The sequence below is a fragment of the Cygnus atratus genome, chromosome 10 (genome assembly GCF_013377495.2).
Source record: "Cygnus atratus isolate AKBS03 ecotype Queensland, Australia chromosome 10, CAtr_DNAZoo_HiC_assembly, whole genome shotgun sequence".
NCBI classification, from domain to species: domain Eukaryota; kingdom Metazoa; phylum Chordata; class Aves; order Anseriformes; family Anatidae; genus Cygnus; species Cygnus atratus.
Window position 1 is genome coordinate 2,431,107 of NC_066371.1, and position 24,384 is coordinate 2,455,490.

General features: G+C 42.0%; 1 protein-coding gene across 2 annotated transcripts in view; it reads right to left on the minus strand.

Moving 5' to 3' along the window:
- Positions 1-24,384, minus strand: part of LOC118248144 (contactin-4) — a 305,713-nt gene that overhangs the window by 66,052 nt on the left and 215,277 nt on the right. For both annotated transcript variants that reach the window (XM_035546817.2, XM_035546819.2), the window contains exons 7-9: positions 11,026-11,229; positions 4,548-4,650; positions 3,733-3,917 (exon numbers count right to left, since the gene is read on the minus strand). In XM_035546817.2, the coding sequence (XP_035402710.1) occupies positions 3,733-3,917; positions 4,548-4,650; positions 11,026-11,229 (492 nt within the window). The remainder of the gene's footprint in view (positions 1-3,732; positions 3,918-4,547; positions 4,651-11,025; positions 11,230-24,384) is intronic.

Genomic DNA, 24,384 nt, shown 5'->3' on the forward strand with positions numbered 1-24,384 from the left:
TTTTTCTGAATCTCCTAAAAATTGATTTATCTTTAAGCAGGTTTCCAGCTATCCCTAGGAAAAGGGGAAGTAGAGGAGAAAGATGCCTGCTGTCTGTGCAGAAAACCCTTACTTCCTTCAGGCAGCACATTATTCAAAACTCAGAGTTATTTCATCCTGCACGAAAGTCTGAGAAAACACACATTCTGCTGGCAGGAGGGAAGCCATCCTCATCCAGAACACTGATTTTCCCCTGGGAGAGTGCAACCAACGGAGATGGGCACTGCAGTGATTGCTCCCACAGCCAGCTGCTGCTTGCAGAAAGGATGGATTTGGCTGCTGGCCGGTCTTTAAATGGTGGTTAACCAAGAGTTAAATTGGCACAGTATTCAGAAACAACACGAGATTTGAGAACTTTAAATAAAATTAATATGGAGATGCTTGAAGGTGAGAACTTGATTTCTAATATGTCTACATAAGGGGTAGCAAACTAGGTTTTGTGATGAAACATGTAAATTATAACTAATAATAACATATACTTGTGCTATTTATGTTAATTTTCTTGTATTTTATCAGTCCAGTAACTCATATTATTTCAAGTGTTTTGGATTTTTTTCAGCAAATTCCTTGTGATCTGGGGCCTAAATGGAGTAGGGACATACAATTCCCTGATTTTCACTTATGCAATTTTCCTTTTCAGACCTCTAACAACAATGAAGAACATAATGTGATTTACATTTGAGCTTGTTTTACAGAGTGGCACAAAGTGGCTTTAGCACAAACGAAACAGAGGCTCATTCATGAAAGAGGAACCCTTTTCAGTGTAAAATTATGCCATATAAATTCCTGGTGTGACTTCGATTTCAGAAATATTTAATCTGAAAAGTGGTCCAGCCAATTAAATGGTTTCTTCCCAGACAATTAAATGGTTTCCCAGCCCTGATGGAGGGCTTTGAGCACCACGATGAGCGGCACCAACAACACTGCCCAAGTTCCTTGGGGCTGAGCATTTGCCCACTGCCTCCTGCCCTGCACTCAAAACAACCTTTGGGTTTGCAACTCTCTGACAAAGGAAGATCTCAATAAAATAGGACCTGGGAGACTTAACATCAATGAAACAACATCCACAAAGCTAACAAATAAGCATCTTTTCAATGCTGCTTTTATGAAAGAAAAGGAAATTCCTTTTTAACTTAGCTAGCTAAGGTAATGTTTATGGTAATTTTGAAAAAAAAAAAAAAAAAGCAACACCACCATGATGTTTCTTTCTGTTAAGGATATAAATCTGAGCCTCATGGAGGGTTGAATTGAAAGTTCGTGAATTGAAAATTCACGAGCAGCCAGATTAAAAATAGAATCAGGTCAATGTGAGCACTTCCGAAATGCTGGGATCAGAACAGAGCCAGCATCGTGGCGAGCCCTGGCCGGCAGGCACTGCACAGGAGCCATGGGCAGCGCAGTCAGCATCGCAGCACAACGTGCCTTTATGGCAGCTACATATGGGTGGAAATACAAAAGGATTGGTTTCCAGTTTAATTTGCTGGAGCTCAGGAGCTGATTTCAGGTACATGGTATCAGGTTAGGAGTGGCAGACAGAACAAGAGAGTCTTACAGCAAGCAAAAAACCAAGTGATATGTCATTCAGAGTTATAATAGTCAGGAAAACAGGTATAAGTCACTGTAATTGCATTAACACTAACATGTTTTCTGTCATATAGGTCTATCTATCAAGTAGGACATGTAGCACTCAGAACAAATGCTGTAGGAGAACAATAAAGCACAGCCTATTGTGGGGGCTCAAAGCAGAGAAAATGGAGGAAGAACAGATCTTGCACATTTAATTAACCTTTCCTGCTGCAACAAGAATGTCAAACAACTTTCATGTCACTGATATGCTAACAGAGGAAAAAATAAACATTGATACAAGAATGAAATACAACAGAAGTCAACCTTTCCTGACAACTTCCAGTAGCACTGAAAGAAGTTGACAACACAGGCAGGGCTGGGTTATCTGCAGTGAGCAGGCAAATTTGAATTTCATTTTCTTTTTCTTCTTCTCTCTCTCTTTTTTTTTTTTTTTAAACTATGCACAGAGGCAGATAACCAGGTTTAAAAGAGTAACACTGTTGAAGCCAGATTTTAATCTCCAGGGCAGACGCTGTGACAGAGCGTGTCCCTGTGCAGCACTGCACGTAAGCCCCTGCCTGATGTTCCACATCAAACACTCCGAGCATCAGCCCCCGATCCACCAAAAGCAGCTGGTGAAGTTCTGCCAACATTGCTGTTATATTTCCATAATGACATAATACTTCTCGGTTTTAAAAAGAAAAATAGCTTTCATTCAGCCTCAACTATTCATATGAAAAGTTTACAGGAAGTTGCTTTCCTTAAAAAAAAAAATCACTGCTACGTGAAACTCTAGAGCGTAGCTTGCAGAAATTGAGTTTTGTTAAAAAACAATCTGTTTTCAGTAATAAATGGCTGCCAAACACAGGCTATCCTTGAAAACTGGGTATTTACAGACCAACAACTAATCATTCTGAAGACAAGCCTAGTATTTTAGTCTATTATCTTGAAAAGCAATAATTAGCAGAGATCATAGACTAACAGTCCCCTGTAAGGAACCCTCTGCTTACATGAAGAAAAGAGGACGTAAAGATGGTTCCCCGCATTAGGACCACCAGAGAGAGGAGGACGCTGCTCTTCCCATGAAGCCTTTAGCTTCTGTGCTGAAACACTGTGAAAATCGACACAAGCCATGGAGGCAGCTTTTGTGTATGATCTGCTGTCCACCAGAAACGGGATCTGGACTGGGAAATTTCACTTGGTTAATTAGATTGTAATCTAACGTTTGCTCCAGTAGGAGTCCACCACAGGCTTGATTTCCTGCAGCCTTGGCCCTGGGCTGAGCAAAACTGTACAACTGATGAGACTTCATTTACTGTCCACATGGGAAAAATCAAGAGAAACATGCAATTTTTTATTATCAGAAACAGCAATCCTCAAACCTTTTTAATTAAAAAGAAAAAAGGGTTTGAACCAACCCCAAATTCTTTCCTTAACATGAAAGATTTCACTTTGTTCTTGCTATTTAACCCCTTTGTAACATTGCCTCATTTTGTTTTAGTCAACTATAAATGAAGAAATGAAATGGAAGCTCAAAAAAAATTGGACTTCAAAATTAAATGTGTCTTTTGGAAATACTTCCAATTCTAAAATATCAGAGTCTCATAGGAGCAGGTGAAGAAAGCCTTTACGTGGACCTGACTGCAGGCTCTGACATGGTTAATACCTTACTTCCAGGCTGTGCAACCACTACCAGAAACCCATTCTGCAAGCAGTCTTTAATTGGTTATACACAATTAACATTTATTAACACAAGCTGGGAACGACACCTATAGTGTGGAGTGACATATGCATAATAAATCACAAGCTGTAACCGCCGCCATGCTCCACCAAAATCCCTGCTCTGTACTCCTGGCCACGAGGAAGCAAATGAACTACTTGCAAGTGCTTTCTGCATGTTACCATGCCAATGTCCTTCCAGTGATGTGTTTTTGTTTTCCAGCAGCTTTGATTCTCAATCAATATGTGCTATTCAGACAGGTTTTATTTCAAATTACACCTTTTTGTGATGCATTGTTTGTAAAGGAAAGTCATTTTAAAAATATCCAAAATGATATTCTCACAAAATATTTACTGCATATTGCATCTGATACAATAAAACCACCTAAAATCAGGCAGTCTTCTTACCATAAAACGTCAGCTGTCCTCGTGCCACATTTTTCCCTCTCACATTTTCAGCTACACACTCATAGAGTCCAGCATCTTCTTGCTGAAAATTTGGGATTTCTAGAAGTCCACTTGATCTGTGTCTCCTAGCTTTTCGGGGTATCTGTTTCCCATCTGCTCTCCTCCAGCTGATCGTAGGAACTGGGCTAAATGAGAAAAATAAAGCAAAATGAGATTTGTAATAAAAGCTACAGGTCTTGTCCTGATAGCTTCTCATCTTGATCAACTTGAAACTGCTTCATGTTTGAGGATGATGAAGACGTGGTCAGTCTGAAGACTCTGCCCAGGATCTGGAGCAATTTTATGTTGGGTGCCATATATACACTTTATATAAGTACATGCATACCACCAATAGTGTATTGCTCACATAGGCTTAAAAGCAGGGGACTATGTTATAAAAGTGCTGTTTTGAGAAAGCTGAATTTGGATTTCTGCTGTGACGATACATCTATTTTCTTATCAATCCCACACTTTCCTTTTGGAAGTGCTGCTAGTGCTTACTCTAGAACCAGGACATGTTTTAAGTTTTGCGTGAGACCTCAGAAGTGAAGATGTACAACCACATCTGTACAAAATAAGTTATATCTTCTCTCTTCCTTGGGAGTTTTTGTTTTTGTTGAGTAGAGTCCCTGCTCCCCAAGTCCTCTGTCTGTAATGAATCCTGGAAATAAGTAACTCCTGCTGTGGAAAGTGAAGGATTAGCAAACCTTGCAAACTCCACAGTACAGCACTATGAAAGCCAGAAGATGAAGAAATAACGGTGCAGTACAACTTACTTTCCCAGGGCAAAGCACTCCAGTTTCACCGTTGTTCCTTTTGCAGATGGAACCGTTTCTGGGAACTGCACTTCTATTTTCGGCTCATACTCCCCCATCACCCCTGCGAACATAAAAGAGAGACTAAGACTTGGTTGAGGTTTTGCAATAAATCCGCAAGTGTTTCTGTGCAGGGCTCTTCTCTACATCATTACTTGCCCAATTAATCCATTCATTTTAAACATGGCCTGTTGCTAACAGCCGTGCAGTGTGGGCTCTTTTCCCATTTACTACCAGAGGAAAATCGGAACCAGCGCTCCACACCATCTGCCAAAGATTAACATTTCTTCATGGCTGTGTTATTTTTGACTTTTGAATATTCAGGGGTTTTGCAGGTAACTTGTGACATAAAGGAAGCAATAATAAGGGAGGTTCACCGCCTTCTAGAAAATGAAATGCGGAACAAATGCCATTACAAAAAGTTTTAAAAGTATTGGACGTAATCAAGGCTTCTATTAACTTCAAGGAGTTAGAGGCACAGAGACCATACACTCCTTGGGCAATTTCGTTATTTTTACTGCCCCAGTAAACCGCACATTGTTGCAGCCTCTTCACCAAATAGCGTTAAAAAATTTGTGCACATAAAAGGGCTGTTACACTCATGATAAATCGCTCCATTTCTTGTCACTGTACTGTCTTAAAACCGGTACATATAATTTCACCAATAGTGTTTATCAGCTAATTGATGATTGCAGGTCAAATCCCAACCGCAGGGCGCTGCCGGGGCACCCAGGGGCGGCAGGGCTGGGTACGGTGGCTCTGGCTGCAGCACTGCTCTCTGTCTCCCTGCGTTGCAAAGAGGTGGCAAGGGAAGCCTTTTGGCTTTACTTTTTCCACAGTTAGAGAGGCTTGAAGCTGAAAATGCTCGCTCTGGGACTTACATCCGATCTCTCTTTACGTGGTGACCTGTGCAACGCCTGCTTTAGTGCACTAACAAGTCACATCAGCGTTCTTCAACCTCGTTCTTTCACTGCTACGTTGCACAAAGAGCAGCTGCTGCACAAAGTCAGCCATGCAAATGAAATGCATTTGTTAAAGATATGAATGCTCCCTCTGTACACACGCCCTGGCAAGCACATACAGCAGGAAGCCCGCGAGTCTGTGTCAGCGCTCCGGCGCTTACAGATCACACAAAAAGGAATCACGGGGCACGATCCCCATTAGCCCTTCGCTCATTAACAGCGCAGCCCTGAAGGGCTGGAAGTGTCCAGGGCTATTGAGGAAGAGCCTCGCTGCTCTCCTGATTGTGAATTTACCAAATTTTGCCTAAATTTCTCCACACTCCACGCTAAACATTTGCTGGGAGAGCTCCAGCCAGGACAAGGAGCAGCTATTGCCCGGCTGTTCCCAAGAGCAAGGCTGCGCGTGTGAATGTTTGCCAGAACAGAACTTTTTGGCAGACACTAACATTTATTGAGATCTTTTCCCAGAAGAATACTTCCATGTTGTGCAGTAAAGACCACAATCTGGCAGAGGAAGAGCTTTTGAGGAAAGCCTGACCAGGTGCAGCCAGTTTCCTCGCTTTGGCAGACATGGGCTTTCAAGCACTCTCGGTGGTGACTTCCTTGAAGAGCTGAGCACCTCCAGCCATCCCCCTCCCTGAGAAGAGCTCCTCAGTGCCTGTGACAGCCTGTCCCCCCCAAAACCACCCCAGGGGCTGCACCAGCAGCGAGCTGAGAGGTGGCAGACACCTCGGAGGGCAACGAACATGGTGGGTGCTCCACAGGAGCAGTCTGCCTGCCACCAAGGCCAGACATGCCGCGTGCTTAATCCAGTCCTTAAACAGCAAAAGCAATGAGAGCAATTCTTTCTGCTTCCCTTCCTTCACTCCTAAAGCGATAATTTGGCCCCCTTATGCAAAGTAGTCTGTAAAATATCACTTAACACTAGCGGGCTATTTAGGAAATTAAGGCACAATGTATTATTAATACATTATTCACCTGACAGATCAGGAGAAGGGAATGAGGAATGGGAGGGAAAGAAAATGGCTTTTTCTTTTTCCCCTTCTCTTTCTTCCTTGTTCCTGTTTCCTTGCCTGAGGTCGGAGCTGGAAAGCTGTGACCCCGAGGGGACAATCGCAGGGCAGAGGTGGGAGGGCTGCCTGAGGATGCAGGGCACCGGCCGCGGTCACTGCTCCCCGCAGCCTGCAGCGCCAGACCCCGCTGCTTTTCTCTTACAGCAAGGAACCAGCTAGTTTAGCAGCTTTACTGCTAACATTACAACACCAACCACTTCAAAACCAGCACCTGTACCGGGAAAAACCATCAGGCTCCCACTGCAGCTCTAATCTACCTATAGCTATTGGGTGTGCTGCAAACCCTGTCTTCTCCGCATTAAAGGAAAAACATCAGGGCGCAGGAGATATCTCTATACTGAATCCAAGCCCATTTTCACACGGACAGCTCTTATTTTTCCTGCTGTTCCTGGGTGAGTTAACATCTGACTTAGCATTACAGGTGGAAAGCAGAGGGGAGAAAATAAAAGACTAAAATAGACCCAGGTTTGTAGCTTGGAGAATGTTTTCAGTGTCATGACACATCAGATGTTGTACGTGTTTGCAGTTCAGAGGATTTCATATTTTTCTCCCAATTTCAAGGCTTAAAAATGTGCTTTTGGATGAGAGTTCCAGGAATTCAGAAGTAAGCTCATTTGTCTGAGGAAATGATACGCATTTCCTGACAACACCTGTGAAATGTTAAAGTTTAATTGGCCCATACAGCTGCTGCTGACAGTAATTTCATTCCAGGTCTATTGTGGCACTTTCTCACTATTACTGTTTTAATTTTGATGTAAAACTCCAAAGTGCATTTTAAAGAGAAGAAGCAAAGCACTGCAAAAGCGCTGCTGCGGCGCCGGGGAATGCCATGGAGAGGTGCCAGACAACTGGTTTCGCCATTCACCTTTCAATTCTTTTTCTGTCTGGGCTGCAGTAGGTGAGGCACTCCCAGCCTTACTTCAGGCGTCAGGACCATTTGCAGCCCTCGGTGCCGTATATATTTAGCTGCTTATTACATTGCCCAGCACAGAAATAGTGCAGAGAGCCATTTCTCTGCAACGGGAGGCACTGGCTGGTACTGCCAGGACAAACTGCTGCCAGAGCAGCCGTGGTGATTCAAGCCAAAACCTGACCTCAAAGCCTGGGGGAACCTAGAAAACCGTAACATCCCTTTCTGCCTTTTATACGGTGTGAAAGTGGGGGAGGACAGAACGCAGCTCCTTCGGGACTGCAGCGCAAAAGCAGGGTGCTGGCATGAGAAAAGAATAAACCATCGGGGAGTCCTCAGTGGTTCCTGACCCAGGCCTAAGCTACACGATCAGGAGGCCGCGGGGATGCTCTGCGTCGCTGAGCAGCCCAACCTCTGACCTTTTTCCACCATATTTATCGCTGTCCAATAACTTCTGGTGCCAGGAACAGAGAGCTTGGGCCGACGGTGACCAAGACCGCTGCCTCAGCATGGTTTACTCTCACTACCCTTCCTCTACGACGTTTGTCTCCCCAAGGAGGAAAAGCTGTCCAGGGATAACTAATGGGACAAGAGGCAATGTCTGCTCCCACAGCAGCAGGAGAGGAAGCTGGTTCCTGTGCCTCTGGTTACAAAAAAACACTGCAGACATCAGGAGATCTGCAGCTGCAGAGCCCTGCAACTGCAAACAAGCAGAAGAGAAGCATAAAGGCACAGGTGGGGGTGCAATCTGCCTATCGGATCTGGTTTCATCCCATACACCTGCATCTTTCCCCTTTACAGATTACAGCTCAAAAGCCTGCTATTGTAAAGCAAGCTGTGCTTTAAAAAACGCATCGAAAAGCTGTTTTTCCAGGGTGATAAAATTCAAGCAAAATACCCATGACTAAGATGGCAGGCATTCAGCATACAAAACCCAAATGATTCACAATAGAGTCTAGAAAAATTACTGCTGTACGCTGAAGAAGAAATATGGAAAAAAAAATCAGTGTTCTGGCAGGGGAGATTTCAGCCCAGCTCCTGCAGAAGCGAGCTGCTCTGGGTGGACAAGGACTACCAGAATGATGGAGCGCTGCCACTGAACGAGTACCCACCACGTAAGTCTTATAAATATCCCCTATGGCAATTGAATTTCTCGATAGAGTTGGCTGAACTGTGAGCAACCAAACTCTGATTTCTTCCTACAGCTCTGGAATTGGGAATTTTTAAAGTTTTTGAGTGAAAGATTATCATATGCATGTATGGAAAGAGTCTCCTCTTTTTCTCTCTTCATCTCTATGAAATAATTCCAAATCCAAATAGAGGCACTATTCTTAGTTATAAGTGACCAGTGTTCTTTTTGTGTAATATCTTATTCCATCATTTCTTTCTTTCAAAACAATGGGGCTATGTGCAAACCACAGGGACCCACAGTTAATCCTGCATAAGAGTAAAAATGCTTTGCAGTTTAAGAACAACTTTGAGTTTTGAGAAAAACAGAAATTCCAGAGATTTTTGTAAAGTACTTTGACTTTTTCCAAATTCATAAAATGTATTTCAATGCGAAGCCAGCCAGGCTGTAACTCAGACATTTTTAGTGACAAACCAATTTGTGACAGGTTTGCTGGGGATGGCCTGAGCGCCAAGGCCAGGACCCCAGGCTGCGGGGTCCCAGAGCTGCAGCAGCCCCTCCCTGGCTCCCTCTCCAGAGCAGGTCAATGACTTAAATTAATATAGAGAGGTACAGTAGGATTTTTCCCATTAAACTCAGTAATTGAAATTCAATGGAACTGAAACATTAATTGTTGATGAGCTAACCTCTGAGTCTACTGATTTAATGATATAGTGTTGTAAAGAAAATAACATATATATTATTGGACAGAGCAAATATGAATGCCAAAGATAGACCCGACACAGTTGCCAGTTGCAGCACAATGAGCCTTGCATTTTGCTCATTTCTCTTGTTCACACACAGGGCAACATATGTAATTTATTTTTTCAAGCACAATAGAATGTAATATTCAGATTTTACACAATTTTTTGGGTTACTCTATGTGGAATGAAAAACTGAGACTTGCAGATTTTTAAAATGCAGGTTGCATGTAATACTACTGCCCTCCTATTTTAAAACACACTTAGCACATGTTCAAATTTGAGTACAGCCATCTTTGCTCTACAGATATTACAGCACCTTTCCTGTTTAACTCAAGAATGTATTCCGGAGCTCCTCAGAGGTTCAATTAAAGTTTCATATCTATAATAAACAGCAGAGTGCACTTCAAAGGAATCGGAGAACATTCCCGAGAATTACCTCAGGAAGGCAATTGGTCTCTGTAAATAAAGCTGAGTGCGTGCGGAGGAGCAATGCACTGGGGTAGAGCCCTTGGCGATGCACTTGACAATCAGGGTGATTAGCAATCATCATAGCATTACCCACCGTTTCAGAGACAGAAGCACACATTGAGCTCAATTTTGAAAGATGGAAGCGCCTTCTGTTAGGTAAGGCTTGCATAAAAGTCCCACTAATTTAATACCTACAAACATTTCTTGTTCAGTACTGAAAATGTTAACATGAGATGAATTTAAATATTCCTCTTTATCTTTCAGATGTTAGATGACTTATTTTGGACTCATGGGGCCAGATTTACTGTCACTTAAACCACTGCCACTGTGTGTAGAGAAGCAGTGTAAGGGACAGCAGATCTGGCGCGTGGAAAAGCACTTGTCCTCACCCCTCCCAGCGTAATGGGGACACTTGCTCATTGCCCCAGCCCTTCCAAAACCCCACCTATGGGACGTGCGTTAATGCGAAGGGAACAGCTACAGGCTGGCAGCACTGAGCCCGTCTTACACGGGAGGAATTTCTGTACAATACTGCTAGGCAACAATGGATCTTCTAGAAGAAGTTTCTAATAATGCATTTCTATTTCTGGAACAAATGTCCTAAATGTTATCCTTTAAACAGACACTGCAAATTAACATGCAAATTTATTTTTCTTATCTGCTCAAAAATGACTATGATACAAATCAATTGTCTGTATAAATTTAGAAATCCTCCTTTGGTTTCTTTTCACATTTTTTTTTTGTACTATTCCACAGACTACTAAAATTAGCGTTAATTCTGCTGGGAAATAGAGCCTGAGCTAACAGTTACCGAAACAACAAAGTATTTTTGTTCACTTTTGGGCTGCATAAAATGAGCAAAGCTACAGTATATCCAAATTCTGAAATCTATTTTATTTCCCGTCCTCGGTCAAGTATCGCCAGGATTTTCTGTTAAAACAAGAGTTCTTCCAATGATGGAAATAGCAACCTTGGCCACAGCAGCAAAAACCCACCAGTGTCTATGATGTTGAACCATAGCTAAAGCAGAGGTTTTCAGCCTTGCTGAACCTTTACAAAAGGAGAATCTCTCCCTTTACTCTACATAGTAATATTTTAAGCCATTTGTTATTTTTTTGGCGACAGCCAGTCAAAGAAACCCAAACAAGTCCTACCATCGTTCCTGAGGATGAGCGGGGTTGGGGGTCCCAGGACCCGGCTGTTGGTCACTGTGTTTGTCACCACGCACGTGTAGTTTCCCACATCTGAAGCTTCCACCTTCGCGATGTACAGATTGCCAGTCTCCTGCGAAACGAAGCGGCGGTTGTCCTGATGCACAAACGACGGGTACTCATTGAAGATCCAGGCGTAGGTGAGCTCTGGAAGCACAAGGCACCACCAGCATTAGTGACAGCCTATAAACCTCCACATGGGACAGTCCCAAGTCTGAACTAAAGCCCTGGAAATGATTTTCTGCGAGCCCGCCTTGGTTAGGCACAACAGATACATCACAGCCCATGAAATGACCAAACAGCACACATTTTGCAACTTTGCATCCTTATGGCTTTAAATATAGATTTCCAAACGTGACTCCTCTGAGCCTGCACACAGACCTTAATGCTCTTAAAATATTCCTTAAAGATCTTCCAATCCAGAATACAATGCATTTTATACAGATCCCACTTCTTCTGTCATGGACATTTCAATGTTTCTGACTCTTATTTTTTTTCTTCTTCTTTCTTAGCTCATTTTTGCCTCCAAAGTTTGGAGGAGGGTCTGCTGAGCCACGTTATCATACACTGTATGTTTTATTCCTTTGGAATTTCAGAATCAGCAAAAAATTCCAAACACTAAATTAAGCACCTGTAATCTTCTATGTGTCTAATTAGATAATACTCTGTGTTTTGTAAGACATCTTTGGAAGTTATTTACACAATAAAAAATAACAGAGAGACATGCTGCAAGTGGCTGCAGTTTATGAGTGAGGTTAATGCAATATAACCCTATTATATTTGCCTAAGACTAATGCCCAAACCCACTAAAATGCTTGAAGAACTCGAGTACAAGATTGTTGTAGTTTTCTAAGGGAACAGTAATTATACTAAAAAGCATATTCTTAGTTTAATACTCTAATGAGTCATAACTGTAATTGACCTCAACTACCATTAGGTACTTTGGAAAATAAATTCTGTCCTCATGTTCCACTGTTTACACATACAAGAGGTTGAAAGCAGATTGTTGGCTTTTATTTATTTATTTTTTAACAACAGGATTATAAAATGCCTACTTAGACTTTTAGGAAGATATGATAATTATGTTTATGTGGGAATATCTAATCATCATATTTACACATGTGCATCTAATTATAAGTAACCTCATGCTGATGTCAAGAGGATACTCAGAGCAAACAAGGTAACACTTCTCAGCTGGCTTATTATTTTCTGCAAGTAGTTTAATTTTTTTAATTTTTTTTTTTTAAATTTACTCTTGGTGAACAATTATCTTGTTCCTCCAGAAGCATCCAGCAATAGGCAAATAAACATCAGTGCCCTAGAATGCACAGAGGCATTTAAAGTTGAGCAAACCTTCACACAGCAGGCTTCCACCACAGCCCCCCGAACTCTGCAATACAACAACATTTTGCATCGCCTGTGGAATGGTGAATTAACCACATGTTCTTCATAAAAACACAGGACCAGGAGGGTTTTTCTGGATCAACAACCCCTGCCCTTCCCTATCCTTCCCCAGGAGGCTGCATAGTCCCACTCACAAAGATCCCAGAAGCAGCAAGGTTTTCAGCTCCTGCTTTCCTATTAAAAGTTGGTTTTGCTTTAACTGCTAAGAACCCTCTACTTTCCGGGTTAAATATTTTTATTACTAGGCTATATCCATGTGCTTCTGGGCTAATGATGCCTTTAGCTTAATGGTTCTTGCCTCTTTGCTGCTGAGAGCAATCAAAAGTCCTTCTGCCTTCGTTTCCAAGACAGTCATTCCAATCTTATGATGACTATAGTAGGTTTTCCTTAAAAAAAAAAAAAAGCTCCGCTAAAGCTCTGCTTTAGTTACAAGTCTTGAATATAGGTGCCATTTGAGCAGAGTGCTAGGCTGGAAACCCTGGATAAAAAAATCATAGGAGAACAGAAAGCAAATGTGAAGTTGTGCAAGAGTAAGAAGGTCTGACCAAAACAGCACCCAAATGCAAAGAGATCGTGGATTCTTCCAACACCGGAGGCAGGAAAATGGATCTATTCCTTGAGAGCACACCCTCAAAATCTCTCCAAAAGACATCTTCAGATTAAATCAGTTTGGCTACATAAAAATAAGGAACCCCAAATCAAAATGCTGGACATAACAAAGATCTGATGTGACAACTCTGCCTTCGTTTCATTAAAACAAATCATTGTCCACAAAAATACAACTGCCTTAGATTCTAGGAGCAGTCCGTTATTGCTATAAAATATCTAAAACTACTGGATAATTGTCTCTAAAATAACGTGGGACCGAAGGAATAAAAAGCACAGGAAATACGGCAGACTGGAGTCTCTGAGTGCATTTGCTTTTGCAGCAACATGTAAATAAATACTGTATCAAACTCACTTTGATTTCCTTAGAGATCCTAGTGCAATATTTATGGCTTTTCAAACTTGACGGATTTCTTTTGATAAGGTTTCACATACTAATTGCTCTGGAAGTGATAGACAGTTCACATCCCATAGGCAATTTGTAACAACTGTGTAAACAGACACTTAAAATACAGCCTGAGATAGCTCCTGGTGACTGCGAGCGATGGAAACATCTACAGGAGTTACAGACACACAGACTTCAGCACAAAGGATGCGCAGTAACTAGCAATTCACACTTCTCTAATTACACATTAAACTCTATATCCTTTAGAATTTATTACAAACTTCTTTTTTAATTTGGGGACCTTTCCACGTAATTTTGCCTTATTTACAACGCTTGCATTTTTTCCTTTAAAGCACATCCAAGCTGATCTCTCAAACACAGGAGCTTATCTGAAGATTTCTGACCCATATTTGTGCTTTGGAAAAATCAGAATCCCTGCCAGCTGCAATGCTACGGCCAGCAGCTGAACCCCTGCCTCCCTCCCCACTTATACTGCACTCTTCCTCACTGCCTTGATGGTCTGGATTTCCGTGACAGATCTGAGTGAGATGAAGACTGGGGAGGAGATGAAGATTTTGGCAGATCTTCACTTCTCTGATGACTCTTACCGGTGGAGGTAGCGGTGGGGAGCACACGGTGTGAGCAGAAGTTTGGTTGGAGTTTGGGCAATGGCAGAGATGGGCAGAAACACGCAGAGCTGTGGGTCACACCAAGATCATACGTGTGGCAGGAAGGTCCGCTACACACCAGCAGACAGAAGTGTTTCAGCCAACAGTGGCTGTCAACTTCAGCAATTAAAAAGACAATACATTATTTAAGGCACTTGGAACGCCCACTACGGATTTTGGACATGTAAGTGAGCTCACCTGCACATGCTCACCTGCTCATGCACACTGCAGAGCCACGCAGGGAAAATGAGAGAACACAGAGACAGTTCTATCACTTTGCCTTCCTGCATGGTTTTTGCCTATTTATATATTTCTTTCCCCTGTACCTCCCCAAAAATACAGTCCTCCTGGGTCTGCAGTTCCTGATCACATCCAGATCCCATCATTTTTCTAAAGTATTCAGTGAGAAACTCTATTAAAGTGTTCGAGCTCTCATTTACCAGCCCCAGAATACTTCTGGCTCAAGACAAGAAACAAAGCTAAAGACACTAAATATTTAATTTTTCTCTAAATATTTGTAAGCGGTGAAGAAACGTTACTGAAAGCTGCACAAAAATTCTGCTATGAGTAACTACTGTAATTAGGCCACATGCTTTGCCAAAATAATGTTCTCTGGTCTTCTTTTTTTGTCACACACGTTTTGCATCTTTGCCTTGTCTTTGCTTTTTAGTACAAGAAACTTTTTTTTTTTTTTTTTCCGTTTGTGGAAGTCTTTACCATGTGTGGTACCATTTACCAATGGTGTGGTACAATACACTTTTAGTTTTTATAGGCTTTACTGAAAGTTACCGAGATTAATCCCATCATTAATGATTCCTACAATTTATATATTATCACAAACCATGCCACTCGCACGTCGGACAGGCGGGAACTGTTATTCAACGTGAAACAAAAGCTCTGCAGCAGTTCCCGTAAATCTGAATGCATAAAAATAATGCTTCATTACACATTGCAAGAAACAAATACGAAATGAAGAAAATCCTCCCTGCATAACCATTCCCAGCCCTTCTCACTCTGTTTCCAGCACTCGTTGTGCTCCAGGCCGGGCAGTGCCAGGCGCTCACACCTGCCGTGTGTTTCATGCATTCAGATACCATAACCATTTTTTGCATTATGAAAGGCTAACCATATCCCACGTCCTCCCCATCTAGTTCATAAAAGCCATTCAAATCCCAAAACCATATAGAAATCAGGCCAAGACATTATTTTCAATTACCTATTTCCACCACTACCCATGAAAGCACATGGATGCTGCCCCTGGGAAGCACTGAACTCAGCACTCCTGGTGCAAACGCACCGCATCCCTACGAATCCCATCTGACTGGTAACATTCACCTTAAATGCATATAGGAAAGGTCAAATACACATATGGACCCCCCCCAGCTCACAAGCATTTAATTTCCTTGAATTTTGAAGTACATTCATTATTATGAATAACACCATGAAAAGAAGGCTTAATGCACAACAACATTTTTTATGAGAGTGCAGTGGGAAAGAGAAAACAAAGGACTGTCAGGGAGAGATGAATCCCTGGCATTACCTACCATGTACTTGGCCCTACCCAACTCCCCGAAGCTCCTTTCCACCCATACCAGTTTGTCTGCAAACGCAGTGCCACGTCTGGAGTTTCTGGTAGTTTTTTTCCTTCACAGTTTTATTGTAATAGTAGAGCCACATGAATTATGCATAGTACACATTTCTTTTGTGAGCCTATAGCCCATTTCATTGCCCTGCTAGCACTTTGGATCAATTTTTTATCTTCTCTTCTTAAATAATTGCCGCATAATTTAAAGGAATCAACCTGGATGCAAACATGACTTGATAAATCTTCCCTTGGCCCCGTGCACTCCATCAGGCAGGGCCGGTCAGCCAGGTAGGATCGTAGCTTCTGTGCCGCAATTGCAACTTTTAATGAAAAGAGTAATGAATAATGAACAAGATTAATCTAAAGTTAATAACACATTTTTGGCTGAACACTCGTCTGTGCTAAACCTGACAGTGCAGTTACTCAGCAGTCAACCATTTGCAAAGGAAGGTACCATCCTTGGCAGCCGGGGCAGGAAACGAGTCTTAATGGTAGGGAATCAATTTGTGAATTTAACGTACAAGAGTATGAAAGGGCCAGTGGTCATTAGTGCGAGTGGTGATATAGTGACTGACAAAACCACGTTTTCTACAATGGACTATTTACCCACGATATTAAAGGAATAGCTCTAACTGTTCCAAGACCCCTCTTCATTCCCAGCAACTTTGCAGATCCAAGTGATAACCTTGTATGAGCGATCTTAGGAAGCGCTTGTATGATAACCAGGAATATATGACAATATTTAGGAGTTTTACCTGAAACTGTACAGTTCAGCAGTTACAGGAAATAACACTGCCACACGACACACTCTTTGAAACCAGTACAACCAGCCAGACAAATCCAGAAATGGCCAGATTCATCAAGTTTTAAAGCAGTGAGATAAAGGGGTTAATATGATGGGAATCATTATAAAGACACAAAACTAGGGAAGGCAATGGACAGACTTTGATAGCTCACCTCTCTGACCTGAGGCATGATCAATCACAACTGATACATCTCTGAGGTTTTTCTAATTTTTTCTTAAAACCTTCCAATTGCACAACTTCCCCACGTGGTCTATCAGGGCGTAACACTCTGGTGGAGAACAGGGCGATGCTGCAGGCTGTGATCCTGCCATCTCCTAACCAGGCACCAGCAGTGACTGAAAGTGGTCTCTACTTTGGGGGGAATAACTCACTAAACACAACTGTGCCCATGTGCTTACTGGTGCTGGTGTATGGGAACAGAAAAGCTGGATATATACGTACATGTTCATGCATAAAAATGCATTCAGTGAATGCAATTTCCAGTGCTCCCTACCAGAGTTTGCCACCTGTTTAATCACAAACAACTCAAAATCACAGATCAATGTCATGTGCATTAATGAGTCAGAAGGATGAGGAAAGTGTACAGATCAGCCACGTTTTGTGTCAGACATCCTCACAGCCTTTTGCAATGTGCTCAGGGCTGTGGTTGCTTCCTGGCCCCTTGAGTCCATGCTTGCCCAGCATCTAGAGCTTCACCTGTGGGTAATTAAAAAGGTAAGAGGTCTTCATTACCTGAAGTCCAATCAATAATCACCTGTATCTGCTGCATCTCCACTTTTCAGTATCTCTAAAATAGTTAAATATTTGATGGCTGTACATAATTGACCTGGCTTATCTCTCTCTAACAGCTTCCAGCCCTAGTCGATGGCTGGCTGTGCTGGCTGCTGTGGCACCGTAAACGTTAATGACTACTGCACCACGCCATTTGGGATTCTGACAAAGTTTTAACTTGAAATTCCCTCAGGGAGCAAAATCAACAGCAGCCTTTATCTATGACTGAATAGAAAACATTACGAGGTGAAGAGTCCCGTGCTGCTGTATTTACTACAGCTAAATACACAAACCTATGTCAAAACTTCTGACGGGCAGCTGACACCCGCACACCCCCTCAGCAATCTAGCATGCGGGCTGACAGATTTTGGAAGCAACTATACGTTTTTCTGTCTGACAAACTTCATAAATTGTCTTACAGAAATTTACAGCTTAGCCTGGTCTTGCCTGAAAAAAAATCCCACAAACAAACCCAACCTGTATTTGTCAAAAGGGCTTACGATACCTTTGGGGAGCCTTGTTCTGTATTTATTGAGACTGGAGAACTTTTGCCCGGGATTAGGTCTCATGCCACTCAATTTCATGCACCTCTGGTTAAAACGTATGTTTTGGCAGGTAGGTTCAGGCCAGCAGTGACCCAGGACCTTGGACCAGGTCTCTGAGGGATGGAGGAGCCCTCCCCAGCCCAAGGGAGGTGCAACCTCCAACTGCAGTGGCCAGCAGCTCCCGTGCCAGGCCCTCAGAGGTGCTGGGCCCCTGAGGGAGACGCTGGTCCCTGAGGAAGGGAATTATGAAGTGGAAGCTTGTGTCTGCTAAGGAACCTCGTGGGAAATTACCAGATCCTGGCTGGAACACCGCCACCACCAGCATAAAGGCGCACCCATGGGCAGTCGTGGCAGCTGAGTTATGGTGAAATAAAGGTTAAAAGGAAATCTTATTGAGCATGCAATGTAGTGTGCCGTGTAACTACAGCAAGCCAACCTTAAAAAAGAGCAACAACACAGAAAGCTCTCACAAGAGGGTAAATAGCTATATATTTGCTGTAACCTTTACCTCTACTAATCACACAACACCGTACTTCTGGAAGCCAGGAGTCACGTGCTCGGTCTCCTGCAATACCGGTTTAACTCCAGATGATTTCACAGCTTTTCCCACTGCGCAATGCATAGAGCTTTATGACACTCACTCTGTTTTTAAGCTGATTTCAATGAGGCTATTCAGGTAAAGAAAGAATAATAGCTTGATATGTTCCACGGAGTGGTATCAACGTCCTTGCAAAGGAACACAAAGGAACCAATAAAGCACCTCCGTGGTAGATACTGTCAGCAGCAAATGGAAAGGAGAAAGAGGAGAGAGAGGCCAGAACAAAAGATAAAGGGGGCCAGACTGAAGCTGCTAATTACTTATAGGCAAACCTCAAATGAGAATGAAGCTGGACATGTGCATAAACGACACATTGATTTTTAATTCCGCACAAGATTTTTGCTCTGCAAGATTCAATCACTGTTTATATTTTCCAAGCTTATCCTACATAAAGTGCTACAGATATCACCTTAAGGAATGACTCATAGTTTTAATCCATCAGTTTGTTTTCCGTTTAAAGTCAAAGAGAGTCAGCCTAAAACCTTTTTTTTTTTTTTTTTTTTTTTTTTTGTGCACTTGCTTCAGTAAAGCTAAAGGTCCCTGGGCTTGTTTTAAAACATATTTCAATGTGACCTAGCTAATCCTTTAATACCAGCTTTCACTACCTTTGATCAGACTCTTACTGTAGCTGTAAGAGATTAGATCAAACCTTTCCAAAAAGAAAGTTGGTTGTGGAGATTTTTCCCGTTGCAGTGAATTAATATTACGATCAACTCCAGGGCTGAAATATCTGGCCAAGCAGAGGGTGGGCAGTATGTCCTTTAGGGGACATCTCTGCATACACCATACATAACACCATGCCACTCACCTGTAAGACATAGGAAAAAAACCATTCTGTTCACGTATTTGATAGACAGAGTTTTGATATATACCAGCTGAAAGCCACACCATGGTTGCACACTTAGACATACGTTTCAGGTAAGAGAAAATACCTCGTTTATTTTTCAAAAACAAAATAACACCTTAACAGGGAGGAGTGCAGGACTATTGGCTTACCTGGAGCAGTAGGCGCATTCAGAGATCTGGAAACTCGACTTTGATTGCAGAATTAGATAAACATCAGTGCTGTGTTTGTGTCAACAGCCTGCTTTCCTTTCTGGCCATCTCAAGGGAGCTGAAAGCAGAGGCCTCCCCAGCCACTTCTGAGAGCTTCGTCTGAAGCGGCCGGGTGAAGCGGGGTGTGGAGTGTAGGGATGGTGGCAGTGTGGTCAGAAGAGCCTGGGAGCTAGCCTCAGATCTCTGATTTATTTTATATAGAGATCACAAGATGTTAGGACTTTCAATAAATGCCTATTGACTGAATCCTGTCAGACGACAGATTTCACTCATCTTCAGGCAGCCCCTGCCTACCGTACCCCTTTCAATACCGCTTCAATCTTCATTTAGCAGCAACCGCGGTTTAACAGGGGAATAAACCACACGACTAGCTTGCAGGTTCTCTCTTTTAAAGATGTCATGGGCTGTCACTGATAGATAAAAAATCCATTAATGTCATGTTCCTTATTATTTCAGTATTTCCAAGGTCTGTACTGGAGACATGAGCCTCTTCTCTTCTGGTTCTGTGGGAAGGCAGCATGAGTTAGGAGTACCAGACATCCCACCTCGCTGCCTACCCTGTGGCAGCCCAAGGGGGACACAAACTTCTATGAACAGACACCGCACAGTAAGAAGGGAAAATTGTAAGGACATTTACTGTCTCATTTAAAATTGCATCACAAATGCATAGGGCCAGAGTAGGTCTGCTGGCACCAAGTGTGAATAAACGATGTATGCCAGAGGAAAATTTGGGTCTGAATGCTTGTGCCAAATTCTGTCCTCAACTGTGACCTTATTTTGCAGCTCCTGTTCACAAAACCTACCCCTGCTGAAATGAGGCAGAGAGAGGCACAAGCAAGAGGCACAAAGTCAGGTCCCTACAGTAGCATAAATCTAAAATGAGCTCGGCATTTATGTTATTGGAAATATTTGCGATTTCACAAATTTCTCAATTAAAACAGCACTGTATATTCTCTGTGTTTTTAGAAATATCAATCTGTTATACGGGCAGAAAATAAAAGTGGTAAGTGAGTTACAAAAGCACATTTCCCTCTCCCAAATTAGGAAATAATTTATCTCTCTCCCTTATCACTAAATATGTTGATAAACCTGGTACACACACTGAATCAGCAGTTTTAGAGAAAGGATTATGTCAGATTAATTTTAATCTAATCCATTTCTATCTCCTGAGAAGCTTTTTACTTCTTGCTTTTAATAATTTAAACACCGACTGTGGCATAATATAAAAAATAAATGACGGGAGATGCACTCTAAATGGAAGCTACAACTCTCAATCACTTCTAATTTAAATGAGAATTTCATATGCCTGGTTCTAAGTTTAATGAAACCTCTTCTTGCTGAACTGTTATAATCTTCAACACACAGAGCCAGGCACAAAAGCATGCTCCCACTCACCGGCTTGCCGTAATGCTGCTGCAGAAAAAGATGCTCCCAGTTAATGTTGTTCTGCCAGGCTGCTGGGAGCCAGCCACAGCTTTCAGGAGAGCTTCTCCTCTTTGTGTGAGCGGGGAATCTCACCTAAGAGGTGCACACTGCAAGGTGCTAGGAATTGGCAGCTTTGGGGATGTTATTTTCTCGTTCTTGGCCCGAGATAACTCACTTGGAGGTTTTAGAGCACAACAACATATTCACTGGAAATCACTTGTGGTCGTTGACACTTTTTAGGCATGGGAATTTAACTACTGTTGGGGTCATGTGAATGGTGAAGGAGTAAGAGGAGAAATCGATAACAGATTCAGATATTTTTGATGCTACACTGTTTGCTCTCAAAGCACATTTGATTATACCATACGTATGTGAAAGGTGGCTGCCAACACCAGCCCCACTACCATTGCTGGATGGTTTCAAACACGTTGAAAGCATCACTTGGTCAGTGCTAATCCAAAACACTTCTATTCTTTTTCCTTTTTCTTCCCCAGACACAACGGAGTGACTTACCTGCTTGTATTTTGGCTCCAATCTTTGCAGCAACCCATGAAGGCTACTCAATGACCTTGCAGCATTTTGACAAATAGTTAAACCAATGAATCAACACTTGCTAACAGCTTAGCAGATTTTTTGCTTCGTTTCCTAGAGAAATGGAACTTTTACAACCACGTTGCCTATCTGTCTGTGAGATACTCCTCTTTAAATTAACTTCGCACTAATTGGAACCAAATTCAACCAAGCAGCAAAGGCTTAAGAAGCCATTAAGATAGGAATGAAAGAGGAGAAACTATTAATGCCTCAGTAAGGGAAAGGTGGGGTAGTTCAGCACTTCTGCAGCCTGCTTGGCAAGAGGCAACTGGACAGTCCTGGGTATATGGGTTGTGCAAGAACCACATTTTGAGAAAGCTCTGGGCATCCTGCACTTAAAGAAACTGCAGGGAAATAAAGGCTGAATATTTAGGTTATGATGGTAAAGCAGGGTGGGGATGTAAAACACCCAACGCCAGATGCCATGTAAGAATATATCAGGATAGGAATTGTAATCTAACAAATACAGAAGAGTAACGGCACTTGTCTGATTCAACTTTCCATCCTTCTAAAGAATTCACAGTAATGGGAATGCACCATAAGAGAAAGATCTGGCACTGAGAAGCTGATTTAACACTTATGGGAACATGTGCTTAAAGGGCCTTGTCCCAAATCACTCTGAATCAGTCACACAGCATAAGAGCAACTTGCATTTATGCATTGGCATAGATGTTGCACAGTAGGCAGAGCAGGATAATGCTGCTTGGATTGAATGAAATCATCCACTGGTTTTAGATAGGCATTAGATGGAAATGTCCTTGGCCTCTTTAGCTGTATTTCTTTTTTTTTTTTTTTCATTGCCTTTTCCAAGGCTGACTGTATAAATGTTTTCCAAAGTTTTAACATAAGGTTTGCTTAATGTTGACTCTAAGGGCAGCAATGGAGAATATTACAAATTTTTCTTCCCATTTTATAAATACATTTCTAACCTGCTTGGGGGTGAAAGCCCCCATACGTTGCTCCTGAGATGGTATGAAAATAGCTGACAATTGCCTTTTGCCACCTGCACTGCTCTGATAAGTTTTAGAAAGTTGGTTTTTTTTTGTTCCCCTTGCACTCTGCAGCTGGAGCTGTACAAGTGAGAAGCCCAGATCTGATTTGTGCAATAGATTATTTAGGAGACAAATTCCTCAAACCATTCATCGCAAAACACAACACAGGCTACCAGCCATTCTCACAGCCAAAACATTTTCACTGTTTCCAGCCCATGAAGTGCCCATCATCACTTTTAACAATATATAAATAAAAGGAGAGAAAAACTGGCCAGATGAGAAACCAGGCATTAATCATTTTTCTGCAGAGCACAGAAGTGGTCATAGCACCGCTGTAATCAGTAAAGTGCTTTCTGAAAAACATGTCTGGTGTCTACACTTCACTACCTACCATACAGCATGAAAGGCTGAGATTGAGATGAAATCAGAATTGCCATCTCTTCTGTCAAATGCTAAAATTTAGTTAGTTCTACTTGATTAAGCTGTGCAACAGAACTAAAAGTTCTCCCAGATACAGGGGAAAAAAAGGCAGGAGAGAATGGGAAAAACCTGAACACATCCATTATGTGAAAAGATGTGAAAATAATTCTCTGTCAACATTTCAGCTCACAGACCCAGACTACATGGGTGTATTTCCAACAACAATAATAGCATGAGTTGGGAAAGAGATTTGAACCAAACTTTAATAAATTCCCTCCTCTTTGAGAAGATGGACTTTTTCAAGTGCATCTAGGACATGGGTGCTGCAAAGAGGGGCAGAAAACTTGTTTTCTTTTAGTGTTTTGTGTGTGTGTAAGAACAATACAAATACCTCCAAAACTGGGCAATTCTGGCTAGGGTTTTTCCATAGAAATGAATGATGAGATAGAGATGTGCAAATGCTAGCACACTTTTAATTGGTAAAATGTAGACAATTTTGTGCATTAGTAGATCAAAATGATATGAAAACTGCTGAATTGGGTCACTGTTTGCTCAGAGGTGCCGTTCCCTAATGCTCAGGAAAGTCACCCATTACTGCAGCTAAGAACAAAGGCACCCCCGTATTGGGGAACTGGAGTTCAGGACCAGAACTGGTGTCGGGAAGGTTCAAGGTCCTGGACCACCAGGAACTTCTTCAATGGCCATAAGCATGTGGGCTGGAGGAGGTGCATCCTTCAGAAATGCCAGCACGTTTTCATTTGCATATTTAAGCACTTCACAATCTAAAAATGTTACCAGATAATTTATTTTTTCCACAGATTACCTAGATAAATTAAGAAGAGTGAGAATAAATGTGTTATATATAGATGTGAAGAGCGGTGGTACGAGCTATGGAAAGACAGACCTCAGAACACGACAAGCCTCTAGGGAACATAAAGGAAACAATTTAAATAATTGAGTAATTCAGAGATCATTTTCACCAGTTCTCCACATACATTCATCATTTCTCACAACACTTGGAAATCTGAAATCTTTTATTCTATAGGATTTTCCCACAAGGACAGGAAGGCAAATGTCACGAGAACTTTGTGTATATAGATCTTTCATAAAGATGAATAAGAGAAAATCTGGTGAAGGGGAAAAAAAAGTGAAGAAAAGCCCAAAAGACAAATTCATTTATCTTCCCAAAGACAGGAATGGGAAGGATTTTAGGGATAGATTTACAGACTTGTTTTTCTGCTTGTTTATGGGTGTGCTACCAACTGTCAAGTGAAACTTGCACACCTTTCTATGACTGTATTTTTCTAACCTCTAGACTCACAATGAAATACCAGGGATGTTACAAGGAAACTGTAGTTGTTAAAATATTAACCAAGCCTGCCCTGAACAACAAATAAATCTTATAAAAGTGGCAGCTAAATAACTCAGTTCCCACAAGCTTGAATAAAAA